At 40.5% G+C, this 26,796-nt stretch overlaps 2 protein-coding genes across 6 annotated transcripts in view; one reads left to right on the top strand and one right to left on the bottom strand.

Moving 5' to 3' along the window:
- Positions 1-9,386, bottom strand: part of foxp2 (forkhead box P2) — a 99,003-nt gene extending 89,617 nt beyond the window's left edge. The window contains exon 1 of one of the 5 annotated variants that reach the window (XM_079335741.1): positions 9,262-9,386. In XM_079335741.1, coding sequence (XP_079191867.1) covers positions 9,262-9,273 — 12 coding nt within the window. In that variant the 5' untranslated portion in view covers positions 9,274-9,386. Of the gene's footprint in view, positions 1-7,831; positions 8,278-9,261 lie in introns of those variants that run through there. The other 4 variants (XM_079335739.1, XM_079335737.1, XM_079335742.1 and 1 more) reach the window with 4 other exon arrangements.
- Positions 9,387-11,887: 2,501 nt separating this feature from the next.
- On the top strand, positions 11,888-18,668 carry ppp1r3aa (protein phosphatase 1, regulatory subunit 3Aa). Its single transcript, XM_079335461.1, has 4 exons — positions 11,888-12,724; positions 13,526-13,584; positions 13,712-13,809; positions 14,367-18,668. The coding sequence occupies exons 1-4, from the start codon at positions 11,973-11,975 to the stop codon at positions 17,469-17,471; spliced, it is 4,014 nt and encodes a 1,337-aa protein (XP_079191587.1). The 5' UTR covers positions 11,888-11,972; the 3' UTR covers positions 17,472-18,668.
- Positions 18,669-26,796: the final 8,128 nt, after the last annotated feature.

Genomic DNA, 26,796 nt, shown 5'->3' with positions numbered 1-26,796 from the left:
TGGTGCAACGTTTGCTTGGAGAGGGCTGATGGGGGGGGGGGGGGGGGGCTAACCAGGGCAGTGCATCTTGGGAGAACAAGTTCAGAACCAAATAGGGTAGTAGAAGATCATAATTTGTGTTGTGTACAGAAACATACTGAAGATCTGGGGAAATAGTTCCACACATATCTAAAGATGCACAGAAGTAGAGAAAAATGCACTAACATTCAAAAAAAAAAAAACTTTGAAGATAATTTAGACGTAGACGTTATTCTAAGTGAAGGGTAAACTTTACTATCACAACACCTCGAGGCTGAGCAGATGTCATATTTTATTCACTGGAATAGCATTAATAGCATTAGAAATGCTATTAGTCCGTATGACCTCCAATTCGTGGGGATTTACAAATAGCGCACATATCTTTATGCCAAATATAAAACCTCTGGTAAATTCTATCAACTTATAAATATGGCAAATGCATTTCAAGTATTCATGAAGGCCTAATAATGCTATAGGCTGATATTTACATAAAGCGCTTGCGTACTAAGTCAAGATAAACTATTTAAGACCCGGACCACAAATACCTCCACAGTGCAGAAAAAGGAGGGTGCTGCGATGAAAGAGGACATTATGCTAACAAGTCAGATTACTGTACACAATAACTTTATCTTAAAAGTAAATACCATCCTCGGTGTTGGAAAACGAGGGGAGGGGGGGGGGGGGCGGTTGGCATTATGGAAAGTCAGTGGCAATATTTCTGTGGGGACCAAATGCTCCTTATCAGTGTTAGTCGAGCGATTCAGGCCCGCCCGAAGAAAGATGAGTCTTCAAACTCATTCTATTCATGGTCAGACGTGTAATTACCCTCAGCTCACAGTCTAGACGTAACCGCTTTCACAGTATTTAAGACCCCTATGCAACGTGCGGACGAAGGGCTCCTACCACAGAGCCCCGCGCGTTAAATCTGTGGGCAGATAAATTAGCGAAGAATGCAATAAAATAGACACAATGAGAGGAACTTTATCCTCCCTGCTGCTAAATGAGATTTCTTTGAAATGCAGATCAGTGGCTCTAGATTAGTGAATTTTAGCTGCTGTCAACATCATAACAAAATACAAATGCGATTGTTCGCCGGGGCCTTATCTCCTTGCTTCCATCTGTTGGCTGGTTATTTACTCCCCCCTGATTTACTATGCAGATCTAAATAAGTCGCATCAAAAGGAGGGCTTACTGCACAATGCCTTCTTAAGCTTCGACATCAAGGTATTTGAAAAACCGGTAGTCACATGAAAAGGCTGCCCATCAAAGGCACATCTCTAATGAACTCTCCCGTATCAGAGGGGGCTTGTGGGGCCTGGCTTTAATGCCGTCTGTGTGGAGGAGAGAGTGAGGGAGAGAACTACAAATCATACTCACCAAGGCATGGCAGAGGAGGGGCGAGAAAGAGAACGAGGGGAGGGGGGGGGGCTCAGTTATCAGATGAGATTAGCTTAGCAGAGGGACTAGTTCTTGGTTTTTACATCCGTCCATCTAACTCTTTGGTGTAGACAGGAGAAAGCACTTTAAAACGGCTACAATAGAACTAGATCAGATCCAGTTATATTGGGCCCAGGTAAATCTTGCTGGACAACTAGAAAAGAAAACGTAAAAATCTGATTTAGATGTGGTGTTCAACTTTAAGAAACCGCTCTCTAAGGTTACTCTAAATGCAGTTTTTCTGAAATTTAATAAATATCTGTCCATAAAAAAAATGACAAAGCAATCCACTTCTCGGAGGGATAAAGAGATTCTTGGACTGTCAAAAACAGCAAAGAAAAGCCGACTCTGCCCCCGACCCCCCCTCAAATTCTCCCAGGTCTGCAAACAGCTTCAGTAATCTCAAACAGAGCTTTTGCATTACGCTCCTGCAATAACCTTTAATTTCATGGTGTATTTGTTGCATTCGGCGCACAGGCCGGATTACAACCGACAATCTTCAGACTTATGCGAGGAAAATAAACTGCATGGAGAGATCGGGATCTGTCCTCCACCCACCCGCCATCACCACTGCTGCCACCACTATCCTGCTTTGTGTGTCTGTGTGAAGTGTGCGCGCACACACACACACACACACACACACACACACTCCCCCCCCCCCCCAACCAACAAGCATGCAGTTTACCAGTGAACAATTAGCCCCGGAGCAAGAGTGAGGCCCAGCGCTGGCACATGTGGTTAAGAGGCAAACACTGCGGGAGAGCACCAGATGATGAAGGGATGAGGAGGAGGAGGAGGAGGAGGAGGAAGGAGGCGTGTTACGTGTGCCAGACACGCGTAAGCTAGCTTTCGGATACAGTGTCTGTCCATTGTCATTTACCGACAGAGACTCTCTTCAAAAGATAAAGAAGTCCTTCCCTGCATGACAACTTTGACTCCTTCAGCTTGAGCTGCAATCTGAAGGTATCTGATGGCTGAGTCACTTACCAACACAAAAACCCAACTTCCCTTCCCTCCCCTCGCCCTGCCTCGAGCATCTTTCTGCACTGTTGCATGCCAACTGGGCCCGGTGCCAGTCGCATTTGCAACCACAAGGGACGCTTGTCTTTTCGCCTTGCCTAATGAAATGACAAAACAACAGATTTGCATATGCAGAAACAGGTGTTGTAACAGGTTTGACTCCTCTTGACCTGAGCCGTGTTAAAGAGAGAAACTGCAGAGGGGGAAAAAGAAAAAAAACATGCAGGAGCAGGAGGAGGAAAAAAAAAAAAAAAAATACAGGAAAAGTTTATGACCAACAGCTGCCTGGAGGTATTTAGGCTCTAATGGGCACTCGAGTTTGCACCATCTGCCCTGCTGCTTGCCAGAAGTGACAATCCAAATTAAAAACCACTCATCAAATACCATAAAAATAAACCATTGTTTTCGCTGCGTCCATATGTTGTGGCCGTTTCTGTTCAGTTTCTCAGCGAGCAGAGTCGGAGGCTGAGCTCCGAAGGCCTAAAGTCGTGATCCAGGGAAAATCCAGAGAGCCGCACAGTAGCCTGTAATTACCCTCCTACCGATCCGCTGTCTTCAGACCAGAGCCCTGCGTCATCCCGCACATTATCCGAGTCCATCCTCTCCACATTACAGGGGAGAGGACCTAACAGAGGCAATGTGGTGAAAAGATGGGTCATTGTTTAGAGTGGGATTAGGGCTTGCCTGTAAAAAGCACAAGCTGGGTGTTCAGATGTACAAGGTGGGGGGGAGATCACGTCACTGAATTTGCTTGGAAGTTGAAAACTGCTCCTATATTTGAATGAAAATTTGTTTTGTTGATTCTATAAACAAAAAAAACAACAAAATGGCGACAGAGTGTTGCTGCGCAAACTGAAAATGAGGCATTTCTGCAAATGTCAAACGTCTCTCCTAAACATTTTGACTAAGTTATGTCCTGACCCAAAGGGCTCAACTGGCAACATTTGTTTTGTCCTTTACTGAAAGACACAGCTACTGTACGACACCCCTGCCCCCCCCCCCCGCAACATTTTGCCTCCTGTTATTATTTATACGAGTGAGACAGAAGGAACAAACCTGAGACAGTCGTGACCCTGCGCGAGTGTTGTAACTTGGTCTGGAGCTACGCCGGCAGAAGGCAGTACCATATGCCCTCCGCCCCGAGCTGGATGCTCTTTCTGCAGCCTAATGTGCCTGTCAAAAACTGTTACCATCACCAACCCCCCTTCCTCATGTGTTTTCTCCCCCCCCCCCACCCCTCACAACATGTTTGAAATAAACATTTTTTTTCCTCTTCTCTCTGTGTCTTTCTGGGTGAAGATGAAAGGGCCTTGGAGATGTCAGGCACATGGACGCAGTAACTGTTTCTTGTGTTTGTAACAAAAGCACACAACTAATGTCATCACAGGACTGACTTCTTTGTTTGTGGGATTTCTTTTTCCATAAACGATTCATTCATTCATTCATTTATTAATTGTCAAAAATAAACAGCCCATTGCTCGATCTGAACTAAGTTACTTCATTTTCTCTTATTTTCCATGTGTCATCAAGAGCAGCAGATCTTTACATGTTGTACATGTTTTCAATATTCTCCATAAAAGGCCTTAAAAAGCATGGCCAAGTGAGCGTCCACTGTTAGCCTTGTATCCTGTTTGCCTGTTTACCAGTGTCAGGCTGATGGCTGAATGCAGTCAGCAACAGTGACCTTGCCTTTTACCATGAGTGACCTTTTATCTTTAATTCAGGGCAAGACCCCCCCCCCCCCCCCCCCCCCCTTCCCTCCCCTCCCCGAAACACAGCACATTTTTTCACACCAGGACACTGTCCATCTGAGCGTGACTGGAATAAAAGCTGTCATGCCTTCACACCACACTGACCAGCAAGTAAACATGCAATTGTTAACTCAACAAGGAAGGGGGAGGAGGAAAAACTGAGGGCGGACAAAAAAACAAAAAAAACAAGCAAGGTCTGCTGCGGCTGTTGTTGATGCACCGGGTTTCATATGAGCGCAGAGTTTGTAGGAAAAACAGATAAGACAGGTCAGATAGTGTTACTGTGTCAGCTTTATGGGAGACCACAGGGGTTACTGTCAAGACCCCAAAACTTAGGAACAGCCATGAACGACATTATTCTACACAGCTTTAAAGAAATGCTGTGAACAAAGACCCAAATGTTTTTTTTTTCTTTAAGGCATGCATGTTTCTCTGCAGTTCAGGATGTGACACACAGCACGGTTAAACACTCAAGCCAAAAGCTACATACTTAGGTCAGATCTGTTTGTGGCTTTAACGTCCTTTGATGGAAAAAAAAAGATGACGTGTGACTTGATATTTACAAAACAATCTTTACAAGACATTTTTGACCCCCGATTGTTTTGGTCAAAGACAAAATATAAACACATGCTTGGCCAAGAAAACAAAAAGCACACAAAAAAAATTTAATCTTTCCACATGTGGCGATGAACTCTGATAAAGAAAAAAAAACAAAACAAAGTGGCTGACTCTTTCACCAATAAGCCTGCGACTCTCCTTGTGCTAATCCTCATCCCCTGACCCCACCCTGCACTGCTTTCTCCGGGCCAAAGAGTCACAACGTTCTCCCTCACACCGCGGCAGAGTGGGGGCTTAAGAAGTGACCCGGAGCGTAACTAAAAAAGTCTGAGCTGTCTCAAGACTCTTAGTAACCGTGGCACACAAAACATCATTACCGTGATGTGGATAATTACAGTGCAAAAAAAAAAAAGAGGGGGGGTGGCCTCTTAAGCATGTAATACACTCTTTTATCTTAAGGAGTCAATCTCTCCCGGTCTGACAGCTTGCAGCATATGATCCTGGTAAACAAATACTTTGCAGCGGCACAAAAGTGCCATTAAAGGCCAAAACTGTCAACACAAATTCCATTCTTACTGGGAAGGGGAGGGGGAGAAATGGAAGGGGGGGGGGTGAGTTTGAAAAGGGACTTGATCACTTCTGGTTGCTTTAACTTACATGGAGGTTGTCATGGAAACATTTCTATGAAGTTAAAAGGGATAAGACCTGCACATTTGCTATTTAATTGCATTTAAGCTTTGTTACAGGGTTGATGGGCTGCATATGAAAACACACTTCTTTTTTTTTTTTTTTTTTTAACGTTGCTTGGACTCACTCTGAACAGAGAAGATTGTACACCACTCCCTTGATTTTTTTTCCTCACCCATTTTCTCCCCCAAACGCAGCAACACCTCAAGGCTTGAGCAAGCAGTCTGTTTCATTAGAGAGGTGTTGGGGGATGGGTAAAAGTGCAATTCAAAAGCTAATCCAAAAGTGTTTCATTGCCTAACAATTGATGAGATCTATGTTTAAAAAAACAACAACCCCTATCCACTTTCTGACCCTTTTCTGAATTTGAACTGAGTCATCTTGAACCAAACTCACATTTTAAATGTGGCCAGTTTTTGCACAAAAAAAACTTTTGATATGACTCACAGACGTACAATTAAATTGCAAAAACGTTTTCTACTTCAGCTCATCTGGCAGCAACAATTTCCATATCTGAGATAAAACAAATCATGCATCAACCGGTGTTCATTGAGCTGAAAGTTGAATCTTAATTTTGATAAATGATTGAAACATATGACAGGGTATACACATTAATCCTGCCGAGGACATTCATTTCCCTATTACCATAATGTAGAGCACGACCGCCCGATGATAAATGCAGCAATCAAAAAATGGAGGCAGAGTGGGGAGAGCCGGGGTAATAAGTGCACTGCTCCCAACAACGGTCAGTTTTACAGGGACACTCATGGCAAGTCTTTTTGCATGGGGGGGAAAATGCCTCCTATTTCACTAAATAGAGTGACCTTTGCATGCACATAGGTAAACAAAAAAAAAAGAAGCAGGGACAGTTTTAAACATGTTTAAAGAAATGATTACAGGGGCACTGCAACAAAGAGGCTGATTGTGCACTGCCGCTGACATATTTCACGAGGGGCATTTATTGCAGCCTTGGCCTTTGAAGAGTGAGAGCTGCTGAGTGAGGGGGGAACTGGCCCACACCTGCATAGCTGAGGAGGGAACACCTGTGCACCCTGCGGCTCCTACAAGGAGGGTCCATGCCGCAAATCCAGGGGTGAAAGCTGATCAGAGGACAGGCCTGCGGAGTTCAGCTTCTCCCACTATCCTCCTATAGCCTTTCTTTACAACAACAACAAAAAAAAATAGTGACCTGTATTGATTTTATAGGCCACAATGATTGGGGGAGATCAATAGCACAGATACAAAGTGAAATAGAGGAACTGAGCAAGCTTTTATGAGCTGTAACTGTTTAGTCGCAACAGTTTCATTTTTGGTAAATCTTCATGAATCTGATTATTTACCACTTTTTGTTTCTGGACAAGGACAAAAGATGGAACATAAAAAAAAGGAACAAGCAAGCAAGCACGGTAAGGGGTTGACTGCTGATAACCACGGATATTGTTAACCAGATGTAGCATTGATAATTATTTACAATCTTTGTTTTCAGTTAAGCTGCTGTTATTCTAAGTGCAGAGGCTTTATCTTCTCAAAATGAAAGAGATGCATTTGGAAAAAAAAACATGCTGTGATGGAATCTTTGAAAGTGAGATGTACACATGTGCTTAGCCTGTACCAAAGACTATGGCGTTGAAAAATGCACTCTTTCCTATTTTATTATTAATTAAAAACATCAAATGAAGATTAGAATATGCGGTACATCTATTTGAATCGACAATCCATAAAACGCACTAGATTTAAAGTTTCTTCATTTTCATATAGGATTTAGCAATAACAATATATTACTAAAATATGCAAACACAAACTGAAGTTATGGGTAATTAATTGTAAATCAAGTTCAATCTAACATAATCTAAGAGGACGTTTGTCAATTATGTTCACAAACTCGGCACATTTATGCGCAAAATGGATTTAAAGTAAGTTTTTGGGGGGTTTTTGGATTGGCCCTTACGCTTCGCCGTAAATAGAAACTGTTTCAGGCTCCAATTGTCACGCCGCATTATAAGAAGTGATAAAGGTTAAAACAACAAGCACACATGAAACAATAAGTAGCCTTTATGAAAAGTCAGCGTCCAGCGTCCAAACAGGCGAAGAGTGGCCAGCGCTGTGTCGAGGTACTGATATGAACAAGCCGAACACCGTGCAAGGTTAAAAATGTTAACAGTTGCACGGTAATTAAAAGATACAGGAAGTGCACGCGCTACTTGCAAATATAATGGTGCATATCAAAATGCAAAGTGCGAGATAAGACAACAAACTTAAAGGCGGCGGACCACTTCCTAACTCAAGTGCAGTGGACACAGCAGTAAAAAAAAAAAGTCATGAGTGCGGACAGAAATAAGCTCTTGGGCAGAAAAACTTACCACAGAAAAAAAAGCCAGGTATATTTCCCTCACGGTAAAGTCAAAGGGACACACCAGGTGAGAAGTCGCCGTCCTCTAAAGCCTGTACTTGCAGAGAGCTTCACACGTGACTGTCCAAGTTCAACACAACGCAGAGAAAATGAACAACAAGCTGCAGAGTAAATAAAAAAGCTCAAATATTCCTCCGCTGGGCACCGCTGTCGGAGAAACACACACACTCTCTCCTGCTGTCTCCAGTCAACGCCGCTGTTATTACTAATGCAACAGAGGGGAAAGCAGTACACCGAGTCCTGTTTGAATGACGCGCAATGCGAGGAAGACGCGGCTTGTTTTTTTCTTTACGATTCAAACACACACATCAAGCTGTATCCCAGCTAGCAAGTATATTTGGGACTAGAAACACCCCCCCCACCCCCCCAGGGGAGGCACTTGCTTGTGCGCGGAGGTGTGTGTTGTTATTTTTGGGCGTACTGCGACCCCGTGTGACGTCATGGGCCACCTGCTTGCTAAACAAAAAGTAATAGTTAAAAAGTTTATTTCCCCTTTTTTCAAACCTTTTTCACGTCGAGTTATAGCCTACCTGCATTGACGGCTGCTGACTGTTGACGGTTCAGCGGAGTGAATTAGAGAGCCTCCACAAATGTAGTGCATTGTTGTTGTCGGAGGTTTCAGTAATCTTACAGTAACGGGACTCTTTGACAGACACAAAGATTAAAGTCCTCGCGATCCTGTCGCCTATCTGTTCACTGTTTGAACAAGATTACACTTAATTTTCAAACTCACCAGCACGTGGAAACTATACGAAAAAAAAATCAATTACTTATATGCTACATATTTGCATAATGTTTCTGCAGTGTTTCAACAAGAGCAAGATTTTCTATGGATTTTACTAACGTGCCAACATGAACCCTTACAGCCTACTTTTATTTCACCGTTTTTAAAAAGCTTTTACGAAAGCCTAATTGTTGTTTTCCCCTTCCTATTAGCCTTCCACCTATTTTGTATAATTGCCTCTTAAAAACAAGCAGAGGAATACATGGATGGAAAATTCTGATTACATTTTTTTTTTGCAACAGTGTAAATATCATGAGCAGGAAATCAAAGACAGACATCAGCTTCAGCATCTTTAGTCACCATGTAAACGGAACGTTCAGCATCAACTTTCCGCATCTATTGGTCTATTTTTCTTCTGAATACTTAATCATTTTATATGCACCAAAATAAACCACTATGAGGTAAACGTTTTTAACAGGTCAAGAGAAACCTATCAGTAAATATACAAATTAATAGCCAATAGAAAGTAAGCTATTCAGTTTGTTAATGATATCTTAATATAAGTTTAATCTAACAGTCAAAATGTAACCAAACACTGCTTTATCAATATGTCAACAGAAATGAAGATGAAGAGAGTTTTGACGGAATTTTCTTACCCTTTCTGACATACCTTCACAAGGTATTTTTGACTATTTGTTCATCAAGTAGTGGATCCGAAGTCAGTCACACTTTGAGCAGAAGCCTAGTTAAAATCTTTTTGGTCTTTTTTTCACCCCTGTCCCCTCTTCTTTCTTCAAACCGCGGATACGTTCGCGGTCAAGAAATACATGACCAGATTATTATCAACTGAAGAAAAAGAAAGGGTGGGGGCAAGATTTTTTTTTTAAATGTGAAAAACGCGAGAGTTGTATCTTGTATTATTCTGTCTAAATATTTAAAGTGTTATAATTTATGTAATTTGCGTCATAAATGAGTAACTCTAAGAATCGTGATTGCAAACGGGGTTTTTTTTTCTCTAAATAAAAGAAACACACTTTGAATCACTTAATCCGTAGCCTATGCCAGTGTGTAATAATTGCGTTCATAATGTGGAGTGTTTATTTTATTAACTGATATTATTCAATATTAGACATCCCTTTTATAGTCTTTCGAAAAAGAGTGACAGAAATTATTAAACTACCTACCCACATAGGTTGGCATACCTATCTTCTGCCGGTGCAATCCACTGTATCAATAGTGTCCTAAAAATCGGCCCAGGTTTAGTGAGAAAAGAGTTTTATTTCTGCATAATTTACAAAAGAAACACATAAACCAAAACAATGATATACATTTGCTTGCAGTAGAATTATATTGATCTTGACAATGTTTCTTACTTTGTTTATGTTGCTTTTTCGTATTTGCTACTTTAGAATCGGACAAATAAGAAGAAGAAGTAAACTGCATCTGTGGACTGATGTGGATGGAAATGGAAAACAAATATCATGAAATTATGGTGGTAGGCTGCCACCTTCTGGTCAACTGTAGTTACTCGCTGATCAAGGAAACAAATGAAATCCCTACAAGCAGATTTTTTTTGTTGTCCTTTCCTATTATATTAAATTATTTCTCTCTAACATTGTATGTGTACTCACAGTTCACAGCAATAAAAGAACTTTAAAAACAAAATGTAACTTCAACTTGCAAAGGTTTGAGTTAATCTGATATGTTTTATTCTGGTCACACAGTGCCATCTACTGGTGCTTGTTGGACTACATTGCTAAAACCATAACATCTTTATTTGTTTTTAAGCGTACGTTTTACCACTTTTTATTTCCACCTCCCCTCTTAAAATATGTTATAACACAAGCATTGAAAACATGTTCCTCCACCTGCTGCTCTGCTTGGTGTTGCATCCTGCAGCACAACATTATTTAGATTCTACTAAAACAGTGAGACTAAATACTTGACATTCAATAACAAATCAAATCATTCATTAATGAGTTTATTTTAAAATATTCAACAGTAATTCATGTGTTACTGATACAAAGTTATTGATCTTACTTTACTATTAAAAAACTAGCTACATTTCTCAATCATTTATACATAAATTGTATGACACTGAAGTTGGGCACATCTGTACTTTGATCTGAACGCTAACATTGACTCGCTAAAGTGCTCACAGTGACAAAAACAACAACAACAATTCTACAGTTCGTTTAGCAGACGCTTTTATCCAAAGCGACGTACATCAGAGAGTAGGTACTGTACAACACGAGAAAGGGTCTAGAAAGGTGGAAACAACATCATGTTGATAAGTTATTTTGATCCTGTCTTTCTCACATTTTGTACATGATGATGGCGCTAGATAAGAGGCCAGAGGCTCACTGAAGTAGTGCCAGTTCTTTCAGAGATTGAAAAAAAAGTAATAGTAAGCAATATTTGAAGAGTTATGCAAACTTCAACTCAGTCATCAAGATTTATATCTGTCACATGCTCATACAGATGTGCAGTGAAATGTAATAACTGTTCCGCAAGGCTTTGCAATAACAACATTCAAAAATTAAAATGCATACAGAAACATGTTGATATATAAGATTAAAAACACATCAATATACAAAATGTTGAACAATGAAAAGGATATTAAACTGAACTGATGTCTGAGTGGTTGTGTCTGCATCCTCTTTGTTACATCACATTTTTATGACTGCTGCAGTTGTTTCCAGTGTCAAGCTAAAATGAATTATTATTATTTTAAGTAATTATTCTTATTATATTAAAACCATTATTTAAGCTATTGTATTATGTAGAAAAAAAAAACTCTTGGTTAGCTTCAATTCACCCCCCAAAACACTTGAAACCAGTATGGCTCCAATAGGTTTGAGTTTGGTAGTAAAGATGTCAACCAGTTCCTTTCAGGTTAAGTTATAACAGGGCCTTCATGCAAATTCCATGACTCTATTACAATACCTCAACCTTATTAACATTGTATTCTGAACAATGTCACAATGTTTTACAGTACATTATTAGGTAAGAATTAAATACTTTACCCGTCTGACAAAATGAAAGTATACACCCAGTCACTTTTAAGTTCTTGATGAAATTGAGATTCCCATCTATTTACTCTGTAAATAGCAACCATATTGTGCAAGGATAACTAGGAGGATAACTGGCCTGCCTCAGTCTAGTTATATGTGTCCTATTAATAGGCCTGGCTCACACACACAATGTTCAGCTGTAACCAAACTCCATCTGTCAAGTCACGTCCTCTCCCTGCTCTGCCTCTACAGTCTCCGTGCAGCCAGGCTAGAGGCACTCTGCTCGGTGCCACCCTCCGAGCCAGACAGACGGCAGGACGGACAGACAGCTGCCTCCCAGACCATCGCGCATTATGGAGGCTCTGTACATGCAACCATTTGAAGAGAAAGTGCTGATGCTGGAGGATGAGAAAAGCAGGGAACAGAAAGAGGGAGGAATGGATGCCTCAGACGCAGAAACAGACGAGGACTCCGAACCAGAACCCCCACTTGTCATTCGGAGGAAAGTGTCATTCGCAGATGCATTTGGCCTCAACCTGGTGTCAGTAAAGGAATTTGATAATCCTGACGTGACAAATCTAGAGGTCAACCAGGACCCTGTGAGTGAGGCCACCCATCCCTTGGAGGAGTTCTACATGTCCTGCTTGTTTACAGTCCCCTCATGCTCAGAGGAGCTGGACCGGAAGCTACGAGCACAGATGGTGGAGCTGGAAAGCATTGAGCTTCTTCCGGGAACCTCCACGCTCCGTGGAAACATCAGGGTGGTCAACCTCTGTTTCAATAAATCTGTTTATGCTCGGATGACCCTTGATCACTGGACGAGCTACTTTGACCTCTTGGCGGAGTACGTGCCTGGATCCAGTGATAGGAAAACAGACAGGTTTACCTTTAAGTATACCTTGATTCCTCCTTTTGAGAAAGAGGGGACCAGAGTGGAGTTCTGTCTGCGTTACGAAACTTCAGAGGGTACATTTTGGGCAAATAACAACCAAATCAACTATGTGCTGTTTTGCCACCAGAGAGGACATGTAAGGGAGCAGAGGCCTCAAGTGCAAGAGGGGAGTTACACCTATAGGAGCAAGAGGAGCTGTCTAAAAGCCAACCGGTTAGACGACCTAATGCTGAATCTTTTTTTAAACATGCCTCAATGGATGGAAGTCACGTCCCCCTCGTACCTCAACAAAACAAGTGCCTTTGCTTTGCATTTAAAATTTTTGTGATCAGAGCAAACTGAGTAAAGCTATTCGACTTAGATGCTGCTAAAGGGAACATTCCAAAAAGCTTCTTTTCTGGGATAGTATTTCAAAATCTGCAATAATGCAGGTGTCCTTTTTATCCATTCTGCAGAAACCTTGCTTGCTAGAAGGATCTTGTGTGTATAAAGTAAGACATTATGCAACTTTTTCCTTGTGGATATTCAGACTCCAGATCTCATATTATTGCCCATTTAAGGTCAGGTGTCTGTCAAGGATTCCATGACGTCTGAGCATGCCAGGGGAGGCCTGATAGTCTTACTTTATCCTCTTCACACACTTTTTCTAAATGCCTATCTGTGGCCAATAGTTCTGATTTTGTTTGCTTATATTTAGTGCATATTGATATGTTGTTATCCACCTAAGTAAACAAATATTGTAGCATTGAGGTTGTCAATTACACTTAAAGATGAAAATACAAACTAACACTTGAACCATTAAAAATGGTTTGAAACTGTAAGATTTGATATCCTTCATTTGAATATATGCAAAACGCTGTCAAATAGTTGTTAAAGCTCATTCCAAACCTGCTGGAATACAAAACACAATGGATTATTAAAAGCTGAGAAACAGTGGAACAGAGTGTGATTCATCGCTGTAAACCATAGCTGTGAGCTTATGTAATGTTTTTGCTTCTTTGTTTTGAACCGCAGGAGGGGAAGTACACAGGAAAAGGCCTTGGAGACCAGTTACACATCAACAGTTATTGCAGGTGTGTACACATAATGTTTATACTGTATGTTTGTGTGCATGTGTGCATCCACATGAGTGTGTGTGCTCAAGTGTGCAAGCAAACTTTGACCCTGTTTGTCTTTTCTTTTTTTCTTTTTTTTTTGCAGAGGGAGAGGCTGCACATAAAGAGCGGAAGGCGGCTATAAACACAAAACACAGTGCAGAGATAAAATCAGTACTATGCCATGAGGAAGACAAACTTTTGGTGAGGTTCATTCATCATCTTTCCATTATAAAACACCTCCACCACACAAAAGTCTACAACACATGTCTGCAACTTAACGTATAAAGCTGTAAATAGAAACTGAGAAAGAAGAGGTCGTCTTTCAGCAAAAACATGATAGCTGAGTCACACACGTACACTGCACAGAGCACAAGGAGTCCCAGAAAGCTATGGAAAGTCAGCTGACCTGACACCTGAGAGCATTTCTGAAATCACCCCTTTGCATACTATTAATAATAAATGCAACCCGCTTGTACACGTTGAGAAGAAGTTGATGATGTAAACAAAAAAAAAAGGCTTGTGTGCTTCCTGGGGTTGCAGCAGTGTTGCAATACATTGCATCATCACTGCAATGTTACATATCAAAGAATATTCAGTTAATGGGCCATTACATGCACTTTTTGTCAACAAGCATGATTTAAAGTCATTGATGGCTGTGCAGAGTTCAAAAGCAGTGTGCTGGTCGACTGTGGTTATAGTTCAAGTAGTTCAAGCATTAACACTTGGCTTGACCTTTTGACCGTTGGCCTTTTTGACAGGTGGATAGCGTAAAAAGCAGACAGAGAGCAACACGCTCGACACGTGTGCAGGAACAACTTGCCAAAAGGAGACAGCAAGAACCAAAGGCTAATTCACATGACCTAGGCACAGGCCAGGAACTTTGTCAGCCTTTGACACCTACGTTGGGTGACGCTGCCAGCTTTCCCCATGGACGCCAAAAGAAGCCATCCAACCAGAGTCTGCAGGTTCTCACCTACCATCAGATTCCTCTGTTGACTCTGGACTGGAACAATGACAAAACCCAGCAATGGGGGTCTGCTGATATAGATGATATCTGGACTGGAAGTGCAAAAATTCCCTTGTTGAAAGCGTCAGCAGAAAATAGGCAAGTTACCCAATCTAATACTGATATGTGGGAGACCTTAACTAGAGGTAGAGGTGATACTACTGATAAAGGATCCTCTGTGAGCGATGAATGGCAGTCATTTCTCAATGGGACGAGCTGTAAAGACCACTTTGATGTTCCAGAGTCAGAGTGGCTGCAGACAGCAACCTCGGTGTCTCCCTCAAAAGACAAAGAGCCCAAAGCCCAATATGTGTCAAGTAGTCAAACGCATGAATTTCAGGTGGGGACAGATCCAGCCACCACCTTGAATTCACACACCTCTGCTACATGTCAGATGCTGTCAAAGTCTTGCATAAAATCGTTGGCTTCTGTTGCCTTGGACAATGACGACCACCAGCCAGCAGAGGCATGTGTCAGCAGCCCGAGAAATGACAACACAGCGACACAAGACACATCCCAAAGGTCACAGACGAACTTGGTAACAGACACTCTGCAGGAATGTAGCCTCAAGGGGGTGACGCCTGTGTCCGAGGGATGTGTTGATGGGTTAACCAAGTGTCATGAGCATACGATGTGGGAACGAGAAAGAGATGGAATAATAGTGGGAGCGGGAGGAATACAAAAAGATGAGCCCCATGCAGAATACACAGCTGACTTAGTAACAGGCTCAGGGGAGTCGGAGAGAACAGGCTTGATAGAAATGCCAGAGTCTCAGAATGCCAAAACCATTGATAGGATCTCACACAGAGCAAGGCTGGATGTGGGTCTTTCTTCCAGCAGGGAAAGCGAGGTTACAGGTACTGCACACAATGCAATGGATGACATGCTGGCATTTCAGGGGAATATCAAACAAGGGACAAAGCATGGGGAGAGGTTTGTCTTTCACACATCAAGACAGGAAGAAGAGAAAGAGATCATGAATATCTGGACAGCGTACAGAGTATCTGCCGTGGTGCAGGTATTTAGGCCACAGAAAACAGAAGGGTGTGAAATCTCCCAGAGGTATGCAGATGAAAAGAAACTCAGGCTGAACCAAAACAGTGAAAATCCATTACAAGAGGAGGAGAGCAATGAAATTGAAATAAGACCTGCACAGTTGGATTTAGATAAATTCAATCCGAATCAAACATGTGAGGACAATTTCAGGGAAAGCCAAATAAGAGAAGGACAATTCAGATTGGATAAAATAGAGAATTTAGAAGTATACAAAGTGACAGGGGGGGAAACGTCCTTTTTTAAATCACGTGGAGGAACAGAGAGACTAATGAGTACAGAGGTTGACATGATCGAGTTATCAAATGAGAAATCCTGTCAGTGCAAGGCTTTACAATTAAATTCATCACGGCAGGGGGACAACACATTTTTAAGTTTGGCACATGAAAAACAGCCAATCCAGGCAACGAAGGAGTTGTGCTATCAGGAAATTGGACTGGAATCTAAGACCAGTGAACATGCATTCGTCTCAAACCCAAAAGAGGAAGTAACAAGCTTGAAGTGTCATGGAATCATTGAAGAGCAACCGGAAAAAAATACATCAGCACAGACAAGACACACAGTGGAACAAAGCGACATGATGATGGCTTTCCAACGTGACCATGAATCTTTACGATCTTTTACAACAGATGAGTGCAACTCAAATGCTTTGGAGGGGTCGGAGAAGAAATTGAACCATTTACAGGGCGATGTGAAGGGTCAGAAAGAGGATGTAGGCAATGAAACAAAAACAGAACAAGTTAGCACAAAGGAGACTCTTGGAAAGACAGGCGGCTCAACAGAACTTCAACACCAACCGCAGGTATTAGAAATAATAGAGGGAGATATGAGTCAGAGAGACAAAGATGAGAGGGGGAGTATTGGGAAGCTGGAAATAGAAGCACAGGGGGAGTTGATGGGTAATGAGGAAAACCCTCAGGGAGAGAGGAAGAATGCACCAGCCATATTGGAAGAACAAGGGTTGTCAGCAGAAGTTGAGGGTTCTCCACATGTTGAATGTAAGAAATTGTCAGAGGAAACAAAAGAGTCTATTAAAGTAGAGAGTACCAAAACGTTTGAAGCAATGGAGTTTGAATTGAAGGAAAGGTCTGTGGAAAGATTTGGAGAAGATTTGGTCAAGAGGATTTGGGAAGAGGTGTTTGGTGAGAAAGTACAGGCTTGTAAGAGAGACACAGATATCACTAAGGAAACAGGGGGCAAGTCAGCAGATACACCTGATAGTCCTCAAATATGCCACCTTCTGCTTGACAAAGACTCAAACAATGCTTTTGATTTAGATGTATTTTCCTTGATAGAACTACCAATGGATCCCAACGTAAGTACCTCTCAAGACCCGAAGCAAACCTTTTTGCTTGAGAGCAATGAATTCTCCTCAAAGAAAGAAAGTCAGTCACTCTCAGAGGCAGAACAAACTTATTTTCTTTCAAAAGATTTAGAGGCACAGACAGATTTGACATTGAGTGCTCATCTGAGTCAAGATCACAATCCCATTTTAGCTGCTAACAGTCAGCAGTCATTGACAGAACCAGCCCAAAACTCTCCAAAGGATAATGAAAACTACACTCAAATGGAAGACAGAGCAGTCTTCTATGAGGAGACAGTTCGACAAACTGAAGACTCTAGAGTCACCGACAAGGGAAGTTTAAATCAATCATCCCACCAATCTCACAGGGTTCCACAGAAATTAAAAGAGTGTGAATTTCTTGTATGGTTGAGTATGTTTTATATCCAATCACATCACATCACTAGACTAGTAGTCTGTGCCTTCTTGGTTGCCGGATTTTTCTTCATTGATTTCCTGTGATCTCCTAGTGTTCCTAGTGCTCTACATATTTTCAATGTGCTATATGTTCTCAGAGTGGAAGAGACATCAAGTGACAACCAACAAGGGCATTGTAGGATAGGACAAGAGTTGGTTGGTTGGTTGGTTGTTAGAGGTAAAAAAGGGTGTTGTCCACTTATATATGTGGCATTTTTAACCATGAGTGAACAACAGTCACATCAGGGCCTGTGCCCAAAGACAGCTCTTCTTCCTTTGGAAGTGTTCATGAACTCTGTTTAGGATCACTTTAAATCAGTGCTCATTGTTGCTAGGTTACATAAGTTAACTTTGCAGTCATGTCTTGGCATTAGCAGCAGTTCTACACCTGGAAATTTACCCTTTGAAAGTAAAAGTGAGACGAGCAGCTCAACGCCATTTTTGTTGACAAAGCTGATGTTTTGAAGCATGAAGGCTGAGTTTTTTTAGTAGTACTGGGTGTGGTGCTGTTCCAAATGTTGAACTGTTTTTAACTGAAAAGCACAGCAATAAAAAACAGCTGATGCTAAGCACTAAAAAGGCTGTACTACAATGTTTTTGTATTGAAAAAGAGCATTGCCTCTGGACACAAAACCTTACCTGCAATGTTGTCCATATCTGTGCATTGTATTTTAAACTGGTGAGACCATTATGGAGAATGGTTGGGGGCTTAGGAAATGGTTGAAATAACACAAAACAGTTGTTGCATGTCTGTTTGGTTGTGTGTTTATATTTGGCTGTTTCTTTTCCATCACAGTGGGATTTCTGTATAGTAGTTTCAATAACTGTTGACATTTAACGCTTAAAAAACAATATTGACTTGGAAGACTTGTCAACCTTTCCATGTAACTACACGTTTAACTAGTTGAAACAAACAATACATTCATTTTGTTTGTTCCCAGATAAAAATATGGACAACAAACATGTTTTGCAGCACTATTGTGGGTTTTTTTCCCCACTTTATTCCATTAACTATGTTCCCCCCCGATGAGAGCCACTGAAGAAGTGAATTAGCAGAGGTTCACATTGATCAACTGTATTAACTAATAAGTGAACTAAATTTAGATGAAGTGATTGAACAGAAACAACTATGGAAATACCAGATTTATTTCAAATACATTTTGTAATTTATAATAAATTCCCTTGTTGAATGTCTTGGTGTGTCTGGTGTGAGTATTTGCTGTGTTTGTATGGGCCCAACACTGCCAGTGTGCCAATGGAACAACATGACTTGGTGTATGCAGAGTGAATGCAATAGTAAGGCATCTGAGATTATAACACTTCTCTTTCCTAGCTTTACTCTAATAAAAGAAATTCATATAACTAAATGAATATTTTTGTTGTGTTCTTTTGTTTTAACCACATATCTTCTATGACATAATGTTGTTTTTTTTGAGGATTGGTATGACCCATGAAGAATGGACTCAACAAGTTAGCTAAGGGAATCATTTAATTTGTCGATTGATGCAAACTATTTGTTATCATTGTTCACAGGTCAGATTTGAACCCCTGGCCATCGTCTGAATCCCAACATACAATGCACTTTGTAATTATAGCTTGTTCATTGGGATTTTTTTAAGATAAAAGTGTCACCCCTATTACAGCAATACTTAGCTTCTTCATAATGTCACTTCTGGCAAACTGGACTGGAGCCCTGGTACATAATGGTATTTTCAGACATTATAATTGAAATGAATTGTCTGGTCAGGGTTCATCTGAACTCTTCAAGTGTGACTGGGAATGGTCAGAATTCTTGTTGGCAAGTGATCACACAGAGTGTGTATTAAGAGTCACATCCTCTTTCATATCACTCATAAGATAACTCACTGAACCTGAGAAGACTACCTTCATAGACTGGAGGATCAGTCAGACATCCTTTGTTCTTGGATTTGGAGATTATAAAGCCATAAAGGCAATTGAGTCATTTTCAAGGAAATTGCAGCACTGAGAAAAAGGTCAGAATTTTCACAATGTTTAAGTGATATAATCTTAAAACGCTTTAGAAGAGTTACATGTTGGTTATAAGATAAATCAACCCTTTGAACCTAAGTAGTGTGTCTAAGAAAGAAAAAATATTATACCATCTTGGTCTCTCAGTTAGAATGAAGTCAAATTCAGATAGCAAGTAATCCACTTAATTCCTTGCCTGTGTTTCCTTTGACTTGTCAAAGGAACCATAAGGTAATCAAAAAGAGAAAAAAAAATATTCTAGTAACCATTACTTTAGATTCACATATCAGATTGGACTGGGGATTTTACATATGATGTTTGAATTTATATGCAGTACTGTTCCAGTAATACACACAGTACATGACTTGTATATACAAGCGCAATAAGAGTGCGCTGGAAGAAGTGCACTTAATACACATAAATGGGTTCTCTTTAAATAGTACTTTTTTGTATTCTATATTGCCATTGAGCACTGAAGTTAAACATACAGTGGGTACGGAAAGGATTCAGGTCTCTCCAGAGATGCTTATGATCTTTTTTTGGTAAATTTGCTTAGTGTACATTTATGAGAAATAAAATAAATGTTTTTCATTTTAGCAAATGGCTGCAATAAAACAAAGAGTGAAAAATTTAAAGGGGTGTGAATACTTTCCGTACTCACTGTATACCAAGGCTTGGTTGGAGTAATGAAGAAAAAAAAAAAAATTCTATGCAGATAATCTTTATTCATTTACAAAATATCAGTACAAAGCTCTGTTGGAATTGGATACATACATAGGTGTATAAAACATGATTCAAATTGGGTTTTATAACTTTAACTGTCCATTTACTTTAATGAGACAGGGGTTTGAGTGCATATTATCCACATGCAGGAGATGCCTCACTGGGTGTCACTGTATGCTTTAAAGGGCTGTTTGAGTGACACTGCACTTCAGTAGAAGTCACTTGATCCCGTCTGGGGCATGTTGACCTTTTGTAAAATGGCTCCAATCCAATGCTGGCACCTTTAACAATCTGTCCAAAAGCCAGTGTTGGCACAGCAGAAGGGTTACTCTTCAGAGTGCACGGCTCTGAAGAGGTACAGGACAAACCTGGCACAGATACTGGAGTGTGCACAGACAAAAAGTAAGAGAAGAAAGTGAGTAACAAGGACAGACTCGTGAGCATTCAGGTGCAAGGCGATTTTTATAATGACCAAATCCTGTGCCAAACATGGAAGTATTGTGAATGATTCAATGTGCACTCGGTAAAGGGATTGTGTTGCGTCTCCTGAAACAGATTGCAATGATAAGATAATCAGTAAGAAGACTCCAATATCATCAATATCATAAACCATGAGACATTTTTATTTCTATATCTCTCTGTTTTTACATGTGAAGTAATATTGAAAAACGTAAATGGAAAGTGTCCATATTACACGATAGATTACATAAGCAAGATGCTAATAAAACTTGTAACTCCTTTTGCAAAGTCAGTGTTGCTCGTTGTCGCACATTGTTCAAGAAAAATTGAGGCATTTTGAAAGCTAAACTGTCCCAACTCTAGTTTCAGTTCCTGAATTTTCCCAAGGGGATGAATAACGTATCTATCTATCTATCTATCTCTCTAGTTTCTCTTTTTCGAAAGATGTGTTCCTTGACTGAAGATTTTGTTTTCTTGCATTTTTTCCCCTAAAAAAAGCCCAGAATGGCAAGTACCTTAGTTCATACTAAACAAAGGGTCCCTGAGATGGCAAAAAAGATAAATGAATTGACTCTTTTGATCATACCCTGAACCTTGTGATACTAGTCTTGTCTAAAATAAGAGCCAGTCATCACCTGATAATGTTCTCTTCGTTGGCCACACATTACAGTGTGTATACAGGATTATGTGATGGTATGTGATTCAGTGAGTATAAAATGACAGTGAGGCCAACAAAAATAGGATCCCTCCCTCGATCATGTGCGAGATATTCTCAGGAGGACGTGAGCTTCCTGTCGTCCCAATATGCATCATCAAAGGTTTTACAGAACAAAGTTACATGGCTTATTTCTTCCGTGAGGTGTCTTTTGATAAGCTAGGGAAAAAAACCCCAAACCTAACCCTAAACCTATGTAACAAAAAGAAAAGTGGAAGACATGCAAACACAAGACTACTTTATTTCTATTTATTTATTTTAGGACGCATAAGGGTTCAAAAACGTTTTTGTTGTCTGTCAGACCAATGAAGCAAAGAAGAAAAATATTCAACAATACTTCTGGGACAAGAAGTTATGTGCTGTTGAAAGGCACATGTTGAATTATATTTGTCCTATAAAATGTAACTCTCATAACTCTGCTTTTTTAAATCAGCATGGGGTGAAGACACAACTAATGAAAAAGCAAATTTGCCCACTTGAAACATTATTATCTTCTGACAAGTGAACCTCTGTAAGCTTCTCATGGACAGTTAGTAGCTTCTATTCAAATGCATAAAAAACAATTCTTTAAATCTATCTCTCATATTCAACTTTGTTTTATGTAGAGGGATAAGAAGGGCCCAAATTTTTCTCACTTGCTGTCATCAGAATAGGTCTGGTGGACTAAATGTCTTTAAAGGGATGCAATATGACGCTTTTTGCATCACATGAAGAAAACTTTCATGCAAAGAAAAACACATTTTTCTCATCTCAGGGCAAAATGAGGGTTGGATTCGCGACCATTCAACACTACTACCATGTTTCTAATGATACACATCTTCATGTAAATGGGTGAAGTATCCCTTTAAGAATAACCCAATTGCTATTGGTCTACATCTAAGGCAACCATGAATAAAAAACGCTTCCTGTATTGAACTGAAACACACAATATCATGGTGGAACAGTTGTAAATCATACATTTTTAATAACCTAAGTGCAATACTACTTTTCTTCCAGCAGATGACAGTGTAGGTCCACTTAAAAAGACTTCACCATATGTTCAGTCAGTTTGACATAATAATAAAAAATCCTTTGAAGGTTGAGGTTGATCTGAAAATAAAATCACAACCATGTGGTCACCTCAAGCAAACATTTGACACATTCTATGTCTCAATAACAGTGACCCTTTATGCAATTTGGCATAAAAGTGATAGACATAACAATCTATGTTTTTTTTTTTTTTTTTCCTGTGGCGAAATGATTTTGCAGTGAAATGTACTGCTGGGGACAAGAGGGTGCATGAGGACGCCGTATACAAGAGTGGATGAGAGTGCAAAATGAATGCAGGGCCTCTTGTGTTGTGCTTCATGAAAGGAACAGAGGCACTCTGCTGACTGTTTGGAGACCTGACAGACCACATCGTCCACTCTCTCCCTTGGTTGGGGGGAAACATTTTTTAAATCACGCATCTCCCTTGTCCAATGGCCTGTTCTCTGTTTCCTCAATCTCCAACCTTGCCTGCTTCAATTCCTTTGACCTCCCTTCATTGCTGTCCTTTCCCACCAAACCTACACCCCTACGCCCCCCTCCCCTCCCTTTTTGCCTACCCCGCCGATTTCCCATAGCAACTCGACATTCCCAGATGTCTGCTGGCTCTTGCATCACTGAGACAGCCGGGCTTTCTGCTGTTGTCACTTGGCATTTGGAAGCTGTGCGTGCGTGGGACACCGTCACCTCCCATTCAACACTAATTGCAGTATACTGAGTGCCCGAGGATCCATCTGGAAATAAAACAGCTGAGTGGTACCATAGGGCTAAAGGTTGTTTCTTAAAATGAGTTAAATAAAGGCAGGTACAAGTGATGATGAGTGCCAAACACTGTTTATTATACCCAGTCAAACTGTATTGATTAAAGCATGAAATACTTTTCTATTTCATAGTCATGTACCAATATTTTTTTCTTTCAGATACTGATTCGATACCTGAATTTGTGTCAATTTCTGTCCATGCAGTAAACATACCAAAGTGAGATTTACAGCTGTATCCTACTGATCCTGTATGAATGTGTAATGAGTGTGGCCTGGCACAGAATTCAATGCTGAGTCAATAACAACTTAAAGGGAAACAAAAAATATTACAGGAATGAATCCTTTCATAGTGTTATGTTTTAAGTAACAGTATGTTTTGCGAAGTAGGAGAGCTACTCTTATTTAGGTAAGGATTACTTTATCAACAAGTTAAGCTGGCATAGTAGCAGCTCAGCTTGCTGCCGCTCAAACTTTCCGTGTCCTATGAAATGTTGGGGAAACAGATTTTCACTGTGAAACTGCTTAGGTGAGTGAAGCTAGAGCTAACGATAAATCCTATACATCCTTCCATTCTATACATTGTGGCTGTTTGCTAACGTCACAAGATAGACGACTAAAATCCGACACCTTGTGACTACCTTAAGCAAGTAAGAAGGTATTTCCTGTAAAACAAGCTGATCTCCTTTGAAACAAACTTCTAACATGTCCAGTAAGGGTATTAAACACATGAACAGTGTGATCAGTGATACTGCTTTTTTTGGCAGTGTCAGCAGCATCTTTAGGTCATGGTATCAGAATAGAAAAAAAACCTCTTTTTGTCTTTCATTGTAAACTTTTATGTCTAACTCAAACTGCAGTGTTTTGCGTTTTTTTTTCACAGCAATACCATTACAAGTCAACATGTACTTTAACATACTGTCATCTTATTTCACAGCGCTTATTGAAATGCTCCTACTTCTTCTGCTTTCGTTTGCAGCATTGCCAAGAAATGACAGAGCTGTTTGTCATCTTCGGTGCTGTCGGCCCGGTTTGTTTCATCACAACGAGGAGGTGTGAGAAAGGAATGAGGAGGGAGATGAGCAGGACTGGAGGAGGAGAAGGAGGAAGTGGAGGAGGGGCAGACCATACACTCACATGGAATTCTGAAGAAGAGAGTGAATCGTGAGAAAATGAGTGAGAGACCTCAGTAGCCAGCCCCCTCAAAAAAATCACAAGGACAGAACATAATATTAATCTCTTTTTGTGTGACAAAGTTACAAAGTGCATCAAACTAAGGGAGCAAGTAGAGGATGAAGAGTACACGGAGAGCAGTGTATGTCCTCCAAACAGTTCTGGGTGGCTGCAGTGGATGACAAGTACTTTAGGTTAACTGTTTTCTATTATTATGAGACAAAATCATCTCACCCTGAAAAAAAACAAAGACAGCACTAGAGCTAGGCAAAGTGGCTTTTTAAAGATGGACATTTTTTTTCAGCCTGGAGTGAATCACTGTGAGCTGTTTTTCTGCTCTGTCCTGCAACTCAGACAGATAACACAAGGAGACATGCGTTCCAAAGAAGATTTTCCTTCAGCTTTCTGAACCTTGGAGAAAAATAACGATGACAAGCATAATCGTTATTCACTGCAAGAAAGCGAGCCTGCAAGTCAAATGTTTTTGTTATCTGATATTTTCAGGACAGGAACCCCAATTTCTGCTTCCTTCAAATAAAAAGTAAAAAAACATCAACACAGAGACAGAAACATACTTTCATCCCAAATTAAATGCACATTATGTTAAATCTGCCACCGGGGGGGCTCTCAGTCGAAACAATAACAAAAGATGATGTTGTGGCTAGTGGGGAATCATGGGAGTTCTCTCTGCTTTCATGGTTCCACTTTTTTTGGTTGGACATGTCACTACATTTTAATATTAATGAGTACTAGTCAAAAGAAAAACATTTAATGTAATTTACTAACCTGTATGTTCAAACTGGAAATATAAATCAACTTGTATTCTCCTGTCAAGTTTGTTAATGTCACAACCAAATCAATCACAACAATGTGTAGCAGCAAACCTACATCCACATGTCAGAGTATGTTTGGCTGTATCGCTCGGATAAAGGAGTTTGGTGCTATTTGGAAGCCACATTGGTCAGGTTTCGAATGAACTACAAAAGTAGCCATGTCAAGAGTGCTTCGGGAGTGAGATTTTTTTTGTTTTGTTTTGTTTTACAAATGTGAAGGACAATTGTGTGTGATTCATCTGCTGGACCAGTTTGAAAGCATAGAAAGCAACTTGGAGTGCCACCGAACTCAAGTCCATGGGAGTTTTGCATGGAACTTTACAGTGAGCAGGAAGACACAACCTGACAAGGTGACAGAGGTGAAACCAACAATCGGGCAGCAATCTTGGGGTGGTGATGGCCATGCAGTTTGGTCGCAAAAAGAGTAGTTCAAACCAGCTCAGGTTGGAATCAGAGCTACATCTTCTTGCCTAAAAGTAATTCCACACTCTCTTTCCTGATCTTCTTCTCTACTTACTGTGCTATCAAATAAAGGAAACAACCCCTAAAAAAATCTTTAGCAAAAGAAAAACAGCAATCTCTATTCACCCGACCTTCAAGGAAGGTCAACGAGGCAATGGAGGCATTATTTAAAGTGGTACATATTCTAACAAAGCACAAGAAACCATTTACAGACTATGGGCTGAAGGACGCAATAACTGCAGAGATTATTCAGGGACAATAAAGGTAAGACTGAAATCATTTCCACTGTGGCTAACGTCGATAAAATAGCAATTATTTGACTGCGTTGTATTTTGGAAGCCTGTGAGTTCAATTCATGTGTAGAATACAAATACACAGAAAATACACTGATCTTTTTTTGATTTGTTTTTCTGGCTGTTCAGGCAGATCAAACCTCAAGAGACCAAAGTGCCAAGCTGAAACAAAAAAATGAGCCGAAGTTTGTTTTTACAGTTGCAGCGGCCAGCGAGTATTCAACCCAAGCTGTTTCCATATCAGTGCATTTTCAATAGAAAGGCATGCTATCACCAGCAGTTTGACTGATGACTTGCGTAGTGTGGTGCTTGACTGGACTTAAAGTTTCCCCTAAAAAAGCAACAAGAATCAGAGGACTCATAACTCTTTTTAAAATGTTTGCAAGGGTCAATTGACAAAGTAACATGTTGAGAAACCAAATGTCTACCTTTGAAGCTGGCTCATCGAGGCTCATCGGAAGCATGGAAACGCTGTCTCGGCCTAACTTTCAGTCAACTCAACGACAGGCTGAGAGCTGGAGCTGAGGTGGGTTTCAAGACTCTACATCGCGCCCACCTGTCAATCATATCAGCAATGTGCTCAACTATTGACGACAAGTAACTGTTCTCCAAATCAAAATAGACCAGTTTAAACAAATCAACACTGGTACAGTGTGTGCCAGTGACGACAATAATTAATCAGACCCATTTTATTTTTTGTAATAGAATTCATAGAGATAGTTTTTTTTTTTTTTGCAGTTTTGTAAAGATGTAAAATCACTTTAGGATAAGCAAGTATTCATTGATAGGGCTTCGGAACAGCGAGGGCTAAACAATGTGTTTATAGAGAAACGTAACACAGGGTCAAGACAAGCTTAAGCAATAACCAGGCAGGCACAGTGTGCGACAGTCAGTAGACAAGCAGATGACCTCTCTGAAAGCCCTCAGTAAATCTGTCTG

Source organism: Symphodus melops, assembly GCF_947650265.1.
Source record: "Symphodus melops genome assembly, chromosome: 22".
NCBI lineage: Eukaryota > Metazoa > Chordata > Actinopteri > Labriformes > Labridae > Symphodus > Symphodus melops.
This window is presented reverse-complemented; position numbering and strand designations above follow the sequence as displayed.

Coding starts and splice junctions, on each gene's coding strand:
- ppp1r3aa (XM_079335461.1), top strand. CDS start 11,973: ATGGAGGCTCTGTACATGCAACCATTTGAAGAGAAAGTGCTGATGCTG. Junction 12,725..13,525: donor AGCTGTCTAAAAGCCAACCG/GTTAGACGACCT, acceptor TTTGAACCGCAG/GAGGGGAAGTACACAGGAAA. Junction 13,810..14,366: donor ATGAGGAAGACAAACTTTTG/GTGAGGTTCATT, acceptor CCTTTTTGACAG/GTGGATAGCGTAAAAAGCAG.